This window comes from Rattus norvegicus, chromosome 10 (assembly GCF_036323735.1).
Source record: "Rattus norvegicus strain BN/NHsdMcwi chromosome 10, GRCr8, whole genome shotgun sequence".
In the NCBI taxonomy this organism is placed as follows: domain Eukaryota; kingdom Metazoa; phylum Chordata; class Mammalia; order Rodentia; family Muridae; genus Rattus; species Rattus norvegicus.
Genome location: NC_086028.1, coordinates 85876751 through 85894082, shown reverse-complemented (window position 1 = coordinate 85894082; position 17332 = coordinate 85876751). Strand labels below are relative to the sequence as shown.

The window sequence follows — 17332 nt, the reverse complement described above, 5'->3', positions numbered from 1 at the left end:
ATGACTGGTAGGCAGGTTCTTGTGCACACTTCCCCCTCTCTGATTGCAGCATGTGGTGTGTTTGAAATACGTCCCTTTCTGCTTCACAACTCTAGTGTCAACACTATAAGTAGACTGCAGCTGTGTTACACATTTTAGCTACACAGTCTAATAAACTATACAGGACCTTGAACTAAGCTTATGTGCAAAGGCCATATTAGTCACGTTTCATGTCTTTGAACATGTATGGTGTTGTGAAAAACATTCTACACTAGAAAAATACGGTGCTTCAACCCTCGGATATTTGAGCAACAATTCAGTCTGTTCTTGGCCATCAAACACTTTGGCACAGCTCACCACTGTTACTTTCTTGAGAAAAGTCGATTTTGTTTTACTTAGAGCATATGTTCTGGTCATTGAAAACCAAACAGTTATGATGGAGGGTTGTAAGGCAACAATAGTAAGTTTACAAAGTAGTCATTTGCTACAAGGCCTTCGCTTAGCCAAATTACTGCTCACTGCAACCCTCACAGAGCTTCCCACTTACTCTCTGACCCTTGCTAGAAGGGCGGGATCTTGAAGCACCTGTTAATCTTCCCCCTCCTGCTTCCCGCACTTGTGAAACTCAGTGCTTGCTAGGTGTTTGAAGACTTTACCATCCATAGGCTGGGGCTTGTTGTGTTACTTGTCAGATAAGTATTAGTTTATAAACCGTTTGTTGGGCTAGTGGTACCCAGGCCCTTATGCAAGATAAAATCTTGATTATCTCCTTTTACATTAGAGGAGATGTAGTATTTAGAACACTCTAAGATATTATGTTTTATGTTCCTGAAGCTATCTTGCTCATGTTCAAGTTACTAATTGTTTAAATGTAAGTTTTCAATAAACGTATTTCTTTAGAGCTGGTTTTGTACTGTGTGGTTCTTTTCTTATTTATCCACTGTTGAATGTAATCACCTTCCTTACTCCCTCGTTCGTCCAACCCTTGCTTCCCTTAAGTTGAACATTTTCCAGTACTCTTACAAGTTTAAACACTGCATTTATTTAAAAAAAGAATTAATTCTTATTGCTTAGACTTTTTATTAGCTAAATGAAGAGGCTCATACAGGTAGGGTACTTGTCGAAGCGGAATACTTTACTTCATCTCGCAGTGCTAATCCCGTGAAGTTGTCCCGTCTAGCTGCATACTCCCCAACATTGGCTAGCCCTGGTACCACGCAGCAGCTCAGAGCACTGCGGTATATGCTCATGTCATGAGCGTCATACCACTCATCGGTCTTTTCATCATAGCACTCAACATTAAAGGTGGTGGTAAAGCCATTAAAGCCACCCACCACAAACAAGAGGTCGTCCACTACCTCGATCCCAAAATTGCTACGAGGGTTAAACATAGTGGGGATTGTGCGCCAAGTATTAGCCACTGGACTGTAGGCTTCTGCACTTCTCAGTCGATTGGCTCCATCAAAGCCACCTACCTGTGAAGAGCAAAAGAAACAAGGTTGACTGCTATCCGCTGCTCTGTTCACCGAGGAAGCCCTTGTGGGGAGGACCAGTGACACTATGCCTCTTTGTCAAATGCTTGCCAGTGGTAGGCTATTAGAAGAATCTAAGGGTGCCACTTTATCATTGTACAATAAAAACTCACTGCGTATACATGTTCCCCGTAAGCAATTACACCTATTCCACTCCTCCTGCTCCTCATGGGTGCAATGACTGTCCATTGATTGCTCTCGGTGTTGTACACTTCTGCTGTAAACAGGCATTCATTTCCATTAAACCCACCACATATGTAGACCTGTGTAGAGAGAATTCAGGATTGCTAAATTATACTGGGGAGTACACAAGACAGGTGCATGTTGGGGAAGGCATTTTTGGTTTTTTAACTTAGAGAGCTATCTTCTAAGGACGGGAACAGGACATAGTAGCTGTCCCAGCCCAAAGCTTAGCCTGTTGCAGGGTCCAAGCTGCAGATAGCTGGTAGACATGATCAGGAACAACTTGCATGTTATTTTTATGTGTATGGGTGTTTTGCTTAAAGTTATTTCTGTGCATCACATGTGTGCAGGGTCAGTGAAGGCCAGAAAAGGGTGTGAGACCCCTTGGGATTAGGGTTACAGATAGTCATGAGCTGCCATGTGGGTGCTTGTAATTGAACGAAGGGCTTCTGGGAGAATAAGTCAGTGCTCTTAACCACTGACCCATCTCACCAACCCCTCTCTCAGTTTTTCACCATGTAGACCAGGCTGGCCTCACTGCCTCAGCCTCTTGAAGTTAAAGCCAACATCACCACACTTGGCTTTCTGTTCCCCCACCCCCTCTCAATTACATTTATTTAGATGCATGCATGGACCTCTGCCAGGAGGTAAGAGGACAACTTGCAAGAGTAGAGTTCTCGGGGCTGGAGAGATGGCTCAGCGGTTAAGAGCACTGACTTCTCTTCCAGAGGTCCTGATTTCAATTCCCAGCAACTACATGGTGGCTCACAACCATCTGTAATGAGATCTGATGCCCTCTTCTGGTGTGTCTAAGACAGAGACAGTGTACTCATATACATAAAATAAATCTTAAAAAAAAAAGAAAAAGAACATTTAAAAAAAAAAATAGTTCTCCCTTATCTTTCCTAGATGCCAAGGATAGAAGTCAGGTTGTCAGATTTGAGACCCCCAGAGGGTCACTTGTAAAAGATTTATGTGTATGGATGTTTTGCCAGTATGCCTGTCTATACAACCATATGCATGCCATGTCCTCAGAGGCTGGGTGTTAGAGTCCCTTGTGTCTTAGGGTTTTACTGCTGTGAACAGAGACCATGACCAAGACAGTTCTTCTAAAGGACAACATTTAATTGGGACTGGCTTCCAGGTTGAGAGGTTCAATCCATTATCAAGGCAGGGAACTACAGCAACTTCCAGGCAGACGTGGTGGAGGAGAAGCTGAGATCATCTTGTTCCAAGGACAAACAGAAGACTCCCGTGGAGTTAGGAGAATGGTCTCTTGGCTCACCCTCACAGGGACACATTTCCTCCAACAAGACCATACCTCCTAATAGTGCCACTCCCTGAGCCAACCACATTCAAGACACCACATTCCACTCCCTGGCCCCCATACACTTGTTTAAACATGAGTCTATGGGGACCATACCTAAACATAGCAAAATACACTTAGTTCAAAAGTCCCCATAGCCCATAGCAGTCTCAACCAAGTTAAAAGTCCAAAGTTCAAAGTCTCTCCTGAGATTCATCCAATCACTTAACTGTGATCCCCAAAGCAAGACAGGAACCCAGCTGGGCAGACTCCAGACTCTGCATCTCCATGTCTGATGTCAAAGCGGTCTTCAGATCTCCAACTCCTTTCCATCTGTTTAACAAACTGCACTCTCTTGGGCTAGTTCCACTCCCTGTTAGCCGATTCCCTCAGCAGGTTCCCCACAGCTCTGGCATCTTTAACATCTTGGGGTCTCCAAATCAGCTTCAGCTTCACAACTTCCCGGTTCCAATGTCTGGACTCCTGACACGATTTTCCTAAGCTCCTCCAGGGGGCTGGCTGGCGTCACTGCTCTAGCTCTGCCCTCTGTAGCATTCTAGGCTCTGGTTGATCCACTCCACTGGCGCTGCTGTTCTTGGCGATCGTCCCAAGGAACTGGCATCTCCAATACACTGGGGTCTTCTGCCACAACTAAGCTTCAACAATAGCCTCGCATAGGCTCTCTCCATGGTGCCAAGCCTCAACTTCTTTGCATGACCCCTTCAGTCCTGGGCTGTCAACTGAAACAGAAGTTACACCTTCACCAGTGGTTTTCCCTGGCCTCTCATAGAACCAACCTCAGCTGCTCTCCATGACCCTTCCATACCTTCAAAACCTGTACCATCTGGGTGACTCTTACACATTACCAAGTACAGCTGCATCACAAGGTACAACCTTGGCTGTCTCTGAAACAGCTTCTTGTGCTCTCAGAAACACTTCCTAGATTTCACCTCAGTGGTGCTGGTCTCTTCTTAATCGCCGCTAACCCGTATCGATTATCCCAGCAGTCCCTTCTATTTTTGACTCTAAAACCAGAGCCACATGGCTGGAGCTGCCGTGTTCTGCTGCTTGCTGGCTCTGGAACATGGCCCCCTTGTTCTATTACATTATCACCAGCTTTCTGTTGTCCAACTCCCTCACTGCCGAAGCTTGGCTGCTCTGGAACTTGCTCTGTAGATTGGCCTTGAACCCTGAGATCTGCATGGCCGTCTCCTGAATACTGAGATTAAAGGTTTGTACCACCATGCCTGGGTTTAAGCTTTTCATGACCACTATTCCTCAAAATCCAGAACAAAAGCATAAACAGTAAGCTTAGCTGGGTGGGATCTTGCTCTGAGGTCACCGCTCCCTTAATCTGTTTATCTTCTGGAACACAGAATTCAGCTCCATTTCCCCTCCTGATGCCCCTTTATTACTGAAAATTTTTATTTCAAATTTTATATTTGTCCTTTCTCAACTTGCTCCTTTTCATTAAAACTCTCTTCATGATACTGAACTTTAGTAACCATGCAACAGAATTTACAGCAGGCTGTTTGGAGACTTCCTTTGTCAAAGCCATTAATCTAAATCTCTTCACCTTCGCCTCAGGCAGAGTCTTCAGACAATGGCAAAAAACACCCACATTCTTCACTAAAACATCACAAAAACAGTCTCTAGGCCATATACTAACATTCTTCTCCATCGAAACCTCTTGGGCCAGCAGGACTACACAGTTCAAATCCCCCTTAGCACCACTGTCTAAGCCCCACTTAAAGCATTCCATGGCTTTCCAAATCCAAAGTCCCCAAATCCACATTCTTCAAAACAAAACAAAACAAAACATGGTCACACCTATCATAGCAATACCCCAGTCCCTAATAACAACTTCTGTCTAAGGGGTTTACTGCTGGGAACAGACACCATGACCAAGGCAACTCTTACAAAGGACATTTAATTGGGGCTGGCTTACAGATTAAGAGGTTCAATCTGTTATCATCAAGGCAGGAAGCATGGTAGCTTCCAGGCAGGCATGGCGCTGGAGGAGTTGAGAGTTCTACATCTTGTTCCAAGGGCAAACAGAAGACTGACTCCCACTGTGGTTAGGAGGAGTGTCTCCTTACCATCCCCCACAGTGACAAACTTCTTCCAACAAGGACACACCTACTCCAACAAGGCCACATCTCCTAATAAATAGTGCTACTCCCTGGACCAAGAGCATATTCAAACCACCACACCTTGGAACTGGAACATGTGTGTCCTGGAACCTAACTGGGGTCTTCTGAAAGAGCACCCATTGCTCTTAACCACAGAGAGGTCACTCCAGACCCCTAGGGGGCATTTTTAGTGCCAGTCTATACAATCTAAACTTATTCTCTATATGTGCACAGATTGTGTGTGTACATGAATGAGTGTGTGGATGCCAGTATGTATGTATGCATGTGGAGGCCAGAGAACAACATTGAATCCTCAGGAATCATCCATTTTTTTAAAACATGTATATTCTCTGTGTGTGTGTGTGTGTATGTGTGTGTGTACACATGCATACACAAGTGTCTCTGTGCATTTGCCATTATGCACATTTGGAGATCAAAAATCTTCTTAGAATTGGTTCCTCCTTATGTGGTAAGTTCCTTTACATGGTAAGCCACCTGGGTGGTACCATTCATCCTTTTTTTTTTTCCCCCGGAGCTGGGGACCGAACCCAGGGCCTTGTTCTACCACTGAGCTAAATCTCCAACCCCCCATCCATCCTTTTTATTTTTAGCTTGTTTATTTCTCTCTCTCTCTCTCTCTCTCTCTCTCTCTCTCTGTGTGTGTGCACTGAGATTACAAGCTTGCTCGTCTATATGTGCGCCACATATACGCTGGTCAGAACAGGATATCAGATGCCCCTGGAACTGGAATTACAGATGGTTGAGAGCTGCCTCGTGGGTGCTGATAACTAAGCCCAGATTCTCTGCAAAACCAAAAAGTGCTCTTAGCCGCTGAGTCATCCTTTCAGCTTCCGGACTTCTGGGGTGGGTTGTTTGTTTTGAGACAGAATCTCTAACTGCCTTGCAACTTGCCAAGTGGCTTAGGTTAGTTGGTCCTAGGATGATAGAGATCTGCTTGTCTCTGCTGCCCCAACACTGAGATTACAAAGCAAATGCCATCACATCTAGCTGTGTTTGCATGAATCTGTGTGCTGAGGATTTAATCTGGCAAGACACTTTCCCAGCTAAGCCATCTCCCCACCTACATGATTTTTGTTTCCTTTTGAGACAAGGTCTTGTTTTCCCCAGGTTAGCCTCAAACTCACTGGGTAGCCAAAGACGATTACCTTAAATGTCTGGTTCTCCTACACTCCTCTCCCCAGGATGACAGCAGTGTGTCCATTGAACCCAGGACTTCAATTTGCAACTGATCGCTACCAAGTGAGCTACATTCCCAGTTGCTCTTTTTGTGCTGTTTCATTTTGTTTCCTTTTGTTTTTGTTTTGAGATGGCTTTCCTCACTGTAGAAACCAGGGTGGCCTCAAACTGAAGAGATTTGCCTGCCTCTGCTTCTAGAGTGCTGGGATTAAGATGTGCACTACCACACCCAGCCCTGTATTTGTTTTGTTTTGTTGTTTTGAGTTTGGTTTTTTTTTTTTTAAGAGTCTCACTTTTTAGCCTATCCTGTGGGTCCTACTGTTATGTAGACTAGGTTTGCCTCAGGCTCTGCAGAAATCCATCTGCCTCTACCTCCTGAGTGCTGGGATTAAAGTGTATGCCACCTTGCCTGGCACATTGTTTTTTTTTACAGTTTTTTTTTTTTTTCAGAGCTGGGGACCGAACCCAGGGCCTTGTGCTTGCTAGGCAAGTGCTCTACCACTGAGCTAAATCCCCAACCCCACATTGGTTTTTTTTTTTTTTTTTGAACAAGCAAAAGGGCGCAGTCAGCCCTGTGTACCTCAGGTTCCACACATCCATGTATTAAAACCAAGATTGCAGGGCTGGAGAGATGGCTCAGTGGTTAAGAGCACTGACTGCTCTTCCAGGAGTCCTGAGTTCAAATCCCAGCAACCACATGGTGGCTCACAACCACCTGTAATGGGATCAGATGCCCTCTCTGAAGACAGCTACAGTGTACTTAAATAAAATCTTAAAAAAATAATAAGAAAACTAGTATTGCCCTGGGTTCGGTCCCCAGCTCCGAAAAAAAAAGAACCAAAAAAAAAAAAAAAAGAAAACTAGTATTGTAAGCATTGGGGTAACGAGAGATGGATGGCTCAATGGGCAACAGCTCTTGTCACTGAGTTGACATGATGGGAAGTTGTCCTCTGACCTCTACACTTGTACTGTATCACATGTATCTCCCCCCCCCAACACACACACACAAATAATTAAAGAATGAAAGAAAGGAGGGCTAGAAAGATGGCTCAGTGGGTAAAGGAGCTTGCTCTACACATAGAGGGAGGAAGAAACTGACTACTGCAAGTTGTCCTCTCACACTTCCTTATGTGCACCACAGAATACACACACACACACACACACACACACACGCAATAAAAATGTGGTTGAGAAAGAGAAGGCCAGGCAGTAATGGAGTAGCACACACCTTTAATCCCAGCACTTGGGAGGCAGAGACAGGTAGATCTTTGTGAGTTTGAGGCCAGCCTGATCTACAGAGTGAGCTCCGGGACAGCCAGAGCTACACAGGGAAATCTTGTTGAGAGAATGAGAAGGGGGGGGAGAGTGAGGGGGAAGGGGAAGGATAAAGGGGAAGGGAGAGAATGAGGGGGAGGGGGAGGATAAGGGAGAAGGGGGAGGGAGGGAGGATGAAACTGGAGACTTGGCCCAATGGTTAAGAGTACATATTGTGGGGTTGGGGATTTAGCTCAGTGGTAGAGCGCTTACCTAGGAAGTGCAAGGCCCTGGGTTTGGTCCCCAGCTCCGAAAAAAAGAACCAAAAAAAAAAAAAAAAAGAGTACATATTGTGCTCGCAGAGAACCTAAGTTTGGTCTCCAACACCCACACCTAACAGTCTACAACCACTTGTAACTCTACTCCGGGGGATCTGATGCCTCTGGCCTCTGGGCACCTGCATTCTTGTGCATATACCTTCACATGGACATACACGCATAGTTTTTAAAACACTCAAAAATGATTTTTAAACTTGTTTTTATTTTATGTTCATTCATGCATTTATGTCTGCGTGACGGTGTCAGATCCCTTGAAACTGGAGTTACAGACAGGTGTGAGTTGCCATGTGGGGGCTGGGACTTGAACCTGGGTCCATCTGGAAGAGCAGCCAGTGTTCTTGACCACTGAGCTATCTCTTCAGCCCCTTTAAAATTTTAAAAAAAGTATTGATGTGTGCGTGTGTGTGTGTGTGTGTGTGTGTGTGTGAGAGAGAGAGAGAGAGAGAGAGAGAGAGAGAGAGAGAAGCCCTCAGAAGCCAGTAGAAGATGTTGGATGTTGGTCCCCTGGAGCTGGATTTGGAAGTTGTGAGCTGCCTGCTTCATGTGGGTGCTGGGAACTGAAGGGTTCCCCTACAAGAGCAGCAGTGCTCTTAACCACTGAGCCATCTCTCCAGCACCCTACCTTCCACCTCCCCGCCCCCCAAAATGTCTTAGAAACCCTTAGGGAAAAGGATGTGATAAGTTAATGGGGGCTGGAGAGATGGCTCAGTGGTTTACAGCACTTGTTACTTTTTCTGGTTTTGTTTGTTTGTTTGAGACAGGGTGAGGATGTGTGAGCCCTGGCTGTCCTGGAACTCACTGTGTGAATGAGGCGGGCCTCAAACTCAGAGATCCACCTGCCTCTGCCTCCCTAGTGCTGGGATTAAAAGTGTGTGCTACTATGGTTCCCAACTGTCCATAAATCTAGTTCCAGGGGAGCTGATGCCCTCTTCTGATCTCCCTGAACACTTGCCATGCATATGGTGCACACGCACACACACACACACACACACGCACACACACACACACACACACACACACACGTATATATGCAGGCAAAACATTCATGCACATAATACATTTTTTAAAAATCTAATACAAATAAAAACTTTGCCAGTGAGACAGTTCAGTGTGTAATGACTCTTGCCACAAAACCTGAAGACCTGAGTTTGTCCCTGGGCCCCACCAAGCACAGGAGAGAATCTACTCCTGCAAGTTGTCCTCTGACCCCCACATATGCTCAGCATGCCCCTCCCACCAAAATTTAAAAATTTTTAAAAGATAGTCTGTGTATACGAGTGAGTGTCTCCAGACACACCAGAAGAGGGCATCAGATGTCATTACAGATGGCTGTGAGCCACCATGTGGTTGCTGGGAATTGAACTCAGGACCTCTGGAAGAGCAGTCAGTGCTCTTAACCGCTGAGCCACCTCTCCAGCCCCAAAATTTAATTTTTTAAAAAAAATGTAAGTATGTGTATGGAAAATGTACAGATGTTTCTGGTAGCTATCAAAAAACACAGTACAGCAATTAACATAGTATTTACATAATGTCAGGTATTATAAGTAATCTGGGGATAATTGAAGTATACGAGAGCATAGTATACAAGTTTTCTTTGAGATAGGGTCTTCCTGCGTGGCCCGAGCTGCCCTTAAACTACAGCAATCTTCCTGGCTTAGCCTCCCAAGTGCTAGGCTTATGGGTGTGTGCCCCCACACCCAACTGTGCATAGGCTATACGCAAACACCATACCATGTTATACGAGACTGGAGCGTCTGGATGCGGCTGTGTACAGGGGACCGTCATCCAATCTTCAGTGGATACTGAAAGACACCTGGGAGTGCTGCCATTTTGTCTTCTAGCCTCATCCCATAAGGACGAACAGTATCCATCGTCCCCTTCCACCCTGGTTCTTTACCTTCCCGTAGAGTGTTGTGGCGCTCGCATCACTCCGCTGCTCGTGCATGGGGGCAATGAGTGTCCATTGGTTGGTCTCTGGCTCGTACCGTTCAGCGGTGTTGAGACGCACGTAGCCATCAAACCCTCCCATGGCATAGATGAAATTGCTGAGGACTGTCACGCTGACATAGCAACGTCTAGAGTGCATAGGGGCCACTTGGTGCCAGGTTTTCTTCACGGGGTCAAAACGCTTAACGCTATTGAAGTAGTCTACGCTATCAAACCCCCCGATGATGTAAACATAGCCTTTCAAGTAGGCTGCCCCATGGTAGGCTCGAGGACTTTCTTCCTCACACGTGACATTCACCCAGCGGTCTGCTCGAGCATCATAGGCCTCAATGGCATTGGTGGGGCTTCCGCCACTCCAGCCGCCAATAGCAAATAGGATGGCATAGGGTAGGCGGGGCCTGGTGAGTGGGTTGGTGAAGTCAGAATTGGAGGGTCCGTTCATGTTCAGGTCATACATAGCCTTTAGGGCGTTAATGATGACTGGTTTACATTCTTCACTGTCTTTGACATAGTCATTCATCTTAACATTATTCATGAAGTACTCAGCATGCATTAGGGCCAGGCGAACCTAAGAAGAAAATACAGAAATTCATTCAGGTGAGGCAGGGGTGTCGGCAAGTCCCCATCTCTTTAAACCCTGCTTTATCACCTGCCTTTCGGTTTCTGGGAATAGTTTGGTTTGTGCCTTTAAAGTGTGTGTGTGTGTGTGTGTGTGTGTGTGTGTGTGTGTGTGTGTGTGTGTGTGTGTGTGTGCGTGCGTGCGCGCGCGCGCGCGCGGCTGGCAGAGAGCAGAGGAGGGCATTGGATCCCCGAAGCTAGAGTCGTAGATAGTTGAGAGTCTGAGTGCTACGAATTGAAGTCAGGTGCTTTGAGGGAGCAGAAGATGCTCTTACCCACTAAGCCACATTTCCAGCCCCTTAGTTTGCTTTTTAAAAATGGAGCAGGGGCTGTCCCAACTGCTGTTGTCTGTATGTGGGATGCGTGTTCTTCTATCTGGGCTGCCTTGTCTGGCCTTCAGTGGGAGATGAAATGCCTAGACTCACAGAGTCTTAAGTGCCAGGGGTTGGGGGGGGGGGATATCCAGGGGGACCCCACCCGCTCAGAGAGAAGGGGAGGGGAAAAGGGAGGATTGTGGGAGGGTGTGTATTCAACTCAGATGGTTTTGTTTTGTGGAAGTTGTATACCTATAAAGAAGTAAGCTACAGAAGGCATCTGAGGATAGCGTTCCTTGGCCACTGGGTAGAGCTTTTAGAAAAAAAGAAGCCGTGTGATTGTTCAGAGATTGATATAGCTCCTCATGTAAAATAGCAGTAATTAGCACTAAGTAACTACACCTGTGGGCTCCCCGCCTACTTAGTTCCTACGACAGCTTCTACCTTGGAGTGGGGAGCTGATCGGAAGGCACTGGGGTGAAAGACCCCTTGGAATTCTGTGGCATCGCCTGCTGCTTTCCCCACACTAAGCAGTGATTTTGGCTAAAGAAAGAACTAGCAACATCAAGGGAAGAGGACATCGCCAAGTCAGGGGAAGAGCAGGGGGCACCCCTCGCTAAGCGTCAACAGAGCCTTGGGATCCATCGTGCACCTGGCGCTTTTTACTCGCTCGTGTGTCCATTCCACAAACTCACACCGCACACCTACTTTGAGTTGCCTTTTGTACGTAGGGCTTTCAGGGCCAGGGACTAAGGCATGTCTGTCCCCCAAGGAGTTCACGGTCCGCAGAAAATGCGGATACCTATCTATACAGTATTACAATCAGCAAAGAGAGCAAGAGACCTATTTTGTGGCTCTTAGGGACCGTCCCTATGGGCAGAGGGATCAAACATGAGCGACTAAGCATTTGCAAAGAGTAACTAAACTTGACCTTAGGAAGTAAAACTGAAATATGTTGCTTCCTATTTTGGGGGTCGTGAGAAATCCACTTCAAAATGGCCTCAAATACTGCGTCCTCCTGCTTCACGTTGAGTTCATCTTTCTCAATGATATCCTTGAGCTCAGTGACCGAGAGCTCCAGAAACTCCGCCGAGACCTTCACCATCTCCTCGAAGTTGTGCAGGATGAACATGTAGGCCTTCTGCCTCAGCTCAGGGCAGTAGTAGTAGTCCGTGAACTTGCAGATACCGATACAGTTATCCAGACACAGCTCCGACTTGAGGAACTCACAGCAACCCCTAACAATTCCCATGATGTTAAACTGGTCGGCAGCAGCCAGCAGCTTCTCCACGTTGTCAGGGGTGATTGGCACGGTCCGAGTGTACGCATACTCAATGATTAGCTTCATCATGTCGGGGGAAATGCCAGGAATGTTGTAAACCTTCTTCTCAGTGTTGTTCCAGCCACTTGTAAACAAAGCTCTGGGCAGGGGGAGCAAAGATGAGAGAAATTAGCACAGGAACATTCTCCTCTTTGAGGCCACTCACCCTCCTTGTCCCTTTGCTTTCTGAGGACGACTTGGACACACTCCGAGTAATGCCCAGTGATGGATATGTAGTCACCATGTCTTTGCCATCGTTTTTCAAGGTGTGTGCATGTATGTGTGCACATGCATGCACACACACCCATGCACACACATTCATGCACATGCATGCATATGCATGCACAGGCATGCACACTCAGGCACACACGTAGGTATGGTCTCCTGTCACGCACATATGGAAGCCATAAGTCAATGTTGATTGTCTTCAATGTGTATTGTATATTTATGGCGTTTTTTTTCTTTTGAGACGTGGGTCTCTCACTCACTGTGGAACTCACTGTTCTGACTAGACTGGCTGGCCAGGCAGCCCCCAGGGTCAACCTGTCTTTTTCCTTCCTGCACTGGAATATGTGCCACCATCCTTGGCTTTTGTGTGGTTTCTGGGGATCTGAACTCAGGTCTTCCTGCTTGGGCAGCAAGCACTTTAGCCACTGAGCCATTTCCCCGGCCCACCTCCCTTTTTTCTTTTATAGATTTAGGGTGGAGAAATTGAGCTCTAGAATGAAAATAAGATCAAGGCCCAGTCTTGGTCTGGAGACCTGCCTGGGCAGTTAAGAGCACTTCTTGTTCTAGACCCAAGTTCTATTCCCAACATGGCAGCTCACAACCATCCATAACTCCAGTCCCGTAGACTTCAATGCCGTCGTCTGACTTCTGCAAGCACCAGGCAAGTGCATGGTGCCATACATACACACAGACAAAGCATTCATACACATAAAATAAAAGATAACTTTAAAAAGATCCAGGCCTCAGAGGATAGAGGGAGGATGACCCGGCAATGAGTTCTTGTTGCTCTTGCAGAGGACCTGGGATGGATTCCCAGCACCCACACGGTGGCTCAGACCATTCTCACAGGTTTCAGGGAATCTGTAGCCGTCTTCCAGCCTCTGTGAGCAGTAGGTATGTAATATGCATTAGCATATGTGCAGACAAAACATTCGTACACACATAATTAAATCTAAATCTGCCTTCTCCCATTGCCTGCCAAATCTCCCATGTGTACAGACAATCGAGCACCAGAGTGGTCCTTAAAAGAGTTTATGTCCCCCTTACATTCAAAACCTATCCCTGACTTCGTTGGTAAGAGGGAAATACCATTCAATAAACCAAAAGGAAAAGAAAAGGCTGGGCATGGTGACATAAGTCTGAGGAGGAGGAGGAGGAAGAAGAGGAGGAGAGACAGGAGGAGGAGGGAGAGGAGGAAGAGGAGGAGGAAGAAGAGGAGGAGGGAGAGGAGGAAGAGGAGGAGGAGGAGGGAGAGGAGGAGGAGAAAGAAGAGGGGGAGGGGGAGGGGGAGGAAGAAGAGGAGGGGAAGGAAGAGGAGGAGGAAGAAGAGGAGGAGGAGAAAGAAGAGGAGGAGGGGGAGGGAGAGGAGGGGAGGGAGAACAACAGCAGCAGCACTACAGGTGGTGGTAGTGCTCTGTACTGGCAGAGGCAGGCAGAGTTTGAGGCTAGCCTGATCTACAGAATGAGAATAGCCAGGGCTACACTGAGAAAACCTGTCTCAAAAAACAAAACAAAACAAAATGAACAAACAGGAGAAAGAATAATCTTGACGAGAACAAGGATATTCGCATCTGTCTTTTCCTTTCAATACCCAGCATTTCCCCAGTGAGAAAATAAGTGATAAATGACCACAAGTCTGTGTTAGGCACGCCCCTGTGAACGGGTACATTTCTGGGTATTGAATAAAACAGAATATTTCCTTTTTTCTAAGAGGCTTAAGGACCAGTGGGGCTTAGGTACCAAATTCTTTAGGACCCATACTTGTCAACCTTCAGCCTCTGCCAAATGCAGCACAAAGCCAGTCCACCCCTTGCTATTATATTACCCGCAGGGAACAGGGCTTTTCTTGATATTCCAATAGTACGGAGGGCTCAGAGTGTTAAAAGAACATTTTGTGACATTTTTAAGGCAGGGTCTTAGCTAGGTAGCCCTGGAACTCCCCATGTAGGCTATGCTGGCCTAGAACTCACAGAGATCTGCCAGCCTCTGCCTCCCAAGTACCAGGATTAAAGACGGACACTAACATCCTGGCCTTGTTTGGCAGTTCTTGACAGAAAGGGAGAGTCGAGCAGTTGCCAGAGAGCACATGGCCTGCAGAACTTACACTATTTAGACGTCTTGGGGCCGGAGAGATGGGTCTCTTTTCAATAGAACACTAGGTTCTACTCCAAACGCCTATGTGGTAGCTGACAACAGTCTGTAACGCCAGTCCTAGGGGACCCGATGCCCCTTATGGCCTCTTCGGCTGTGTCATGTATGTGGCACAAACAGACATACATGCATGCAAAATACTCATAAATAAAATAAGTGAACAATTACAAAGTTTTTTTAAAAAAGGTATTTACTATCTCATTGTCGTTGTTTTGGCTTTGTTTTTGTTGGTTTTTGTTGGAGCTAAACCTCCAACCCCTGTTGGTTTGTTTTTAAGAGATAGATTCTCACTCTGTAGGCCAGGCTGCCCTTGAACTACTGATCCTTCTTCCTCAGCCTCTCCAGTTGCATGAGCCACTGTGCCTGGGTTCCAAGCTGCTCCTTTCGGAGCGTTACCTAGAGTGTAGAATCAGGTCTGCCCAACCTTTTAACACTACAATACCATGTTGTCACCTACAAAGCTCAGTCTTGAGAACAACTCAAACCAGCTATAAACAATCACTGAGACCCGGCGTTGGAGAAATGGCTCAGCGATTAGAAGTACACACTGCTGTAGCAGAGGACTTGAGTTCAGTTCCCAGCACCCATGCCCAGTGTTCAGAGCTGCCCCTAACTCCGGTTCCAGAGCCTTCATATCCCCCCACACAGGCATGGCTAGACACATAATTCTTTTTTTTTTTTTCAAGTCTAAAAGTTTTAAGGACTTAGAAGCATGAGATCTGCAAGCCTTGGGGTGGCCCTCGACCAAATAAAGCTTTCTTTAGGGTAAGGATTAAGAGTTTTTTGGGTTGGGGAATTAGCTCAGTGGTTAGAGCGCTTGCCTAGGAAGTGCAAGGCCCTGGGTTCGGTCCCCAGCTCCGAAAAAAAAAAAAAAAAAAAGAAAAGAACCAAAGAGTTTTCTTAATGGGGTAACTGAGACAGAGTCTTGTATGTAGCTCGGGGTGGCCTAAAACGTACGTCTCCAGGCTGACCTTGAACTCATTTTCATGCCTTGGCCTCCTGAGTGCAGAGATTACAGAGCTGCGTGGCACGATGCCTAGCCCTCAGCTATTGTATTTTTTTCCCCAAGCCCCTTGGTCTTCACTGTTATTTTGAGACAGAATCTCACCAACTCGCCTAGGTAGGCTCCACACTGTTAGTTGTTATTGGTGAGGATGGTCAGTCTGAGTCCTTGGGCTTGAACCCAAAGCCCGGTGTGCACTAGACAAGCCTTCCACCATCGAACTATATCCCCTGCCCCCAAGGCTGGGTAAACGGGATTGTAGACCACCAAGCTGGGCTTGAGAAAGCGTTTAGCAAAAGATGAATATATTCCTCATATGCTCCCTGGCACCAAGTACCCTGACTGTTTCAGTCTATAAACAAAAGAGCCCGGGTGCTTCCTGAGTTAGAAGCATTTCAACCCAACCCAACTCCTTTTCTTTTGAAAATACTCTCTGGGTTCTCTTCCCTTTCATCCCCTCCCCTTTCATTCTCTCCATCCTTTTCAATCCATCTCTCTCCTTTCAGTTGTCTCTACAGGGACTGAGTCAGGAGGAGCAACAGAGGAACTAATATCATCTCAGCTGAAGTCCAAAATCCACGGGTGTCCAACTAAAAGTTGGTTGCGGTGAGACCTGAAGGGAAAGCACCCGCCCTGCCAGATGCCGGCTGAGGACCAGTTTAAAACACAGCAGGACACAGGGAGAGGCTCTGGTGTAGGATGATGTCATCATGCAGGTGTAGGCAGGTTCAAGATAGAACGAGGCCTGTCATTGGATGAGAGGGAAGGATGGGCGGGAGAAAATTTTGGGGAGGAGGAGGAGGAGACCAGAGGAGGAGGAGAAGCCGGGAGAACCTGGAGGCTGGTGTTAAGATTCCTCTCTGCACATTTACAGGTCTTTATGAATAGTCTTAAGGGATGGATGTGTACAGGGTTTTGTGTGTCTAGATGAGCAAATTATATCTTATCCATTGGACCAGAGGTTTATTGTGTTGCGTGTTCTTTCCTTTCTTGATTTAAGTTCAAGAGAGTATGTGGTGGCTGGAGACAGTAGGCCGACACGGAATTGAGATGTATAGTTCTGGCATGGTGGCAACCTGCCTCGGGAACTAGATAGGTAGAGGGATTGTTGCCAGGCTCAGAGAGAAGCCATCAGCAGTGTGATATGGGATGGACCAGAGCGGGTGAGACGCTTTGCTCTCTGTGATGAAGATGTCTAGCAGATATATTTGGGCACTGCGGTGCCGGATCTGGTGTGGGATACAAGACAGGTTTGGTTTGGTTTGTTTTTTTTTTGTAATTTTACACCAACACTCTGGCCCTGGCTGCGACTGGGTAGGAGGAGTCACCGCCAGCCCACAAGGAGCCCAGAGCTTCAGAGTCCCTACATTTCAGACGGCAAGTGGGAAACTGTGAAGCAGATGGAGAGACCTTGGGAGGAGCCCTGTTCTGCCCCCCTGGGCTTAAGTTAGACTCCCCCCTCCCTCCCCTGGTACCTAAAGTAGGAACTGCAGCTACAGAGGATGTTCTTATGGGCATTGAACTCGAAGCCATTGACTTTGATGACCACGTCACAGAGCTTGCCCTCAAGCCGGAGCTCGTTGAAGATCTCACAGGTCATCGCGCTCATTTTCCTCTCCATGTGAGGCTGGTGGAACCGGGTGGAGGCCGCCGAGCTCTCCATCTCCATGGCACCTTGGGACCAGGGGAGAGAGGCTGCTCTCCTGGGGTGTTGGGGAGGGTTCTGGGGGGCCCCTTTAGCCAGCTGTCGCTCCTTTTCCCTACTACATCTTTCATATAGGGACCATCAGGCAGCCCAAGTTCCAGAATCCTGGGCAGTGAGATCACTC

The 17332-nt window shown here is 47.0% G+C and overlaps 1 protein-coding gene across 1 annotated transcript; it reads right to left on the bottom strand.

Moving 5' to 3' along the window:
* Nucleotides 1-1001: 1001 nt before the first annotated feature.
* Nucleotides 1002-17279, bottom strand: Klhl10 (kelch-like family member 10). The gene is given in 5 exon segments (NM_001001510.1): nucleotides 1002-1454; nucleotides 1625-1774; nucleotides 9819-10436; nucleotides 11732-12221; nucleotides 16979-17279. Coding segments are annotated over 5 exon segments (1827 nt in total). The 5' UTR covers nucleotides 17173-17279; the 3' UTR covers nucleotides 1002-1079.
* Nucleotides 17280-17332: the final 53 nt, after the last annotated feature.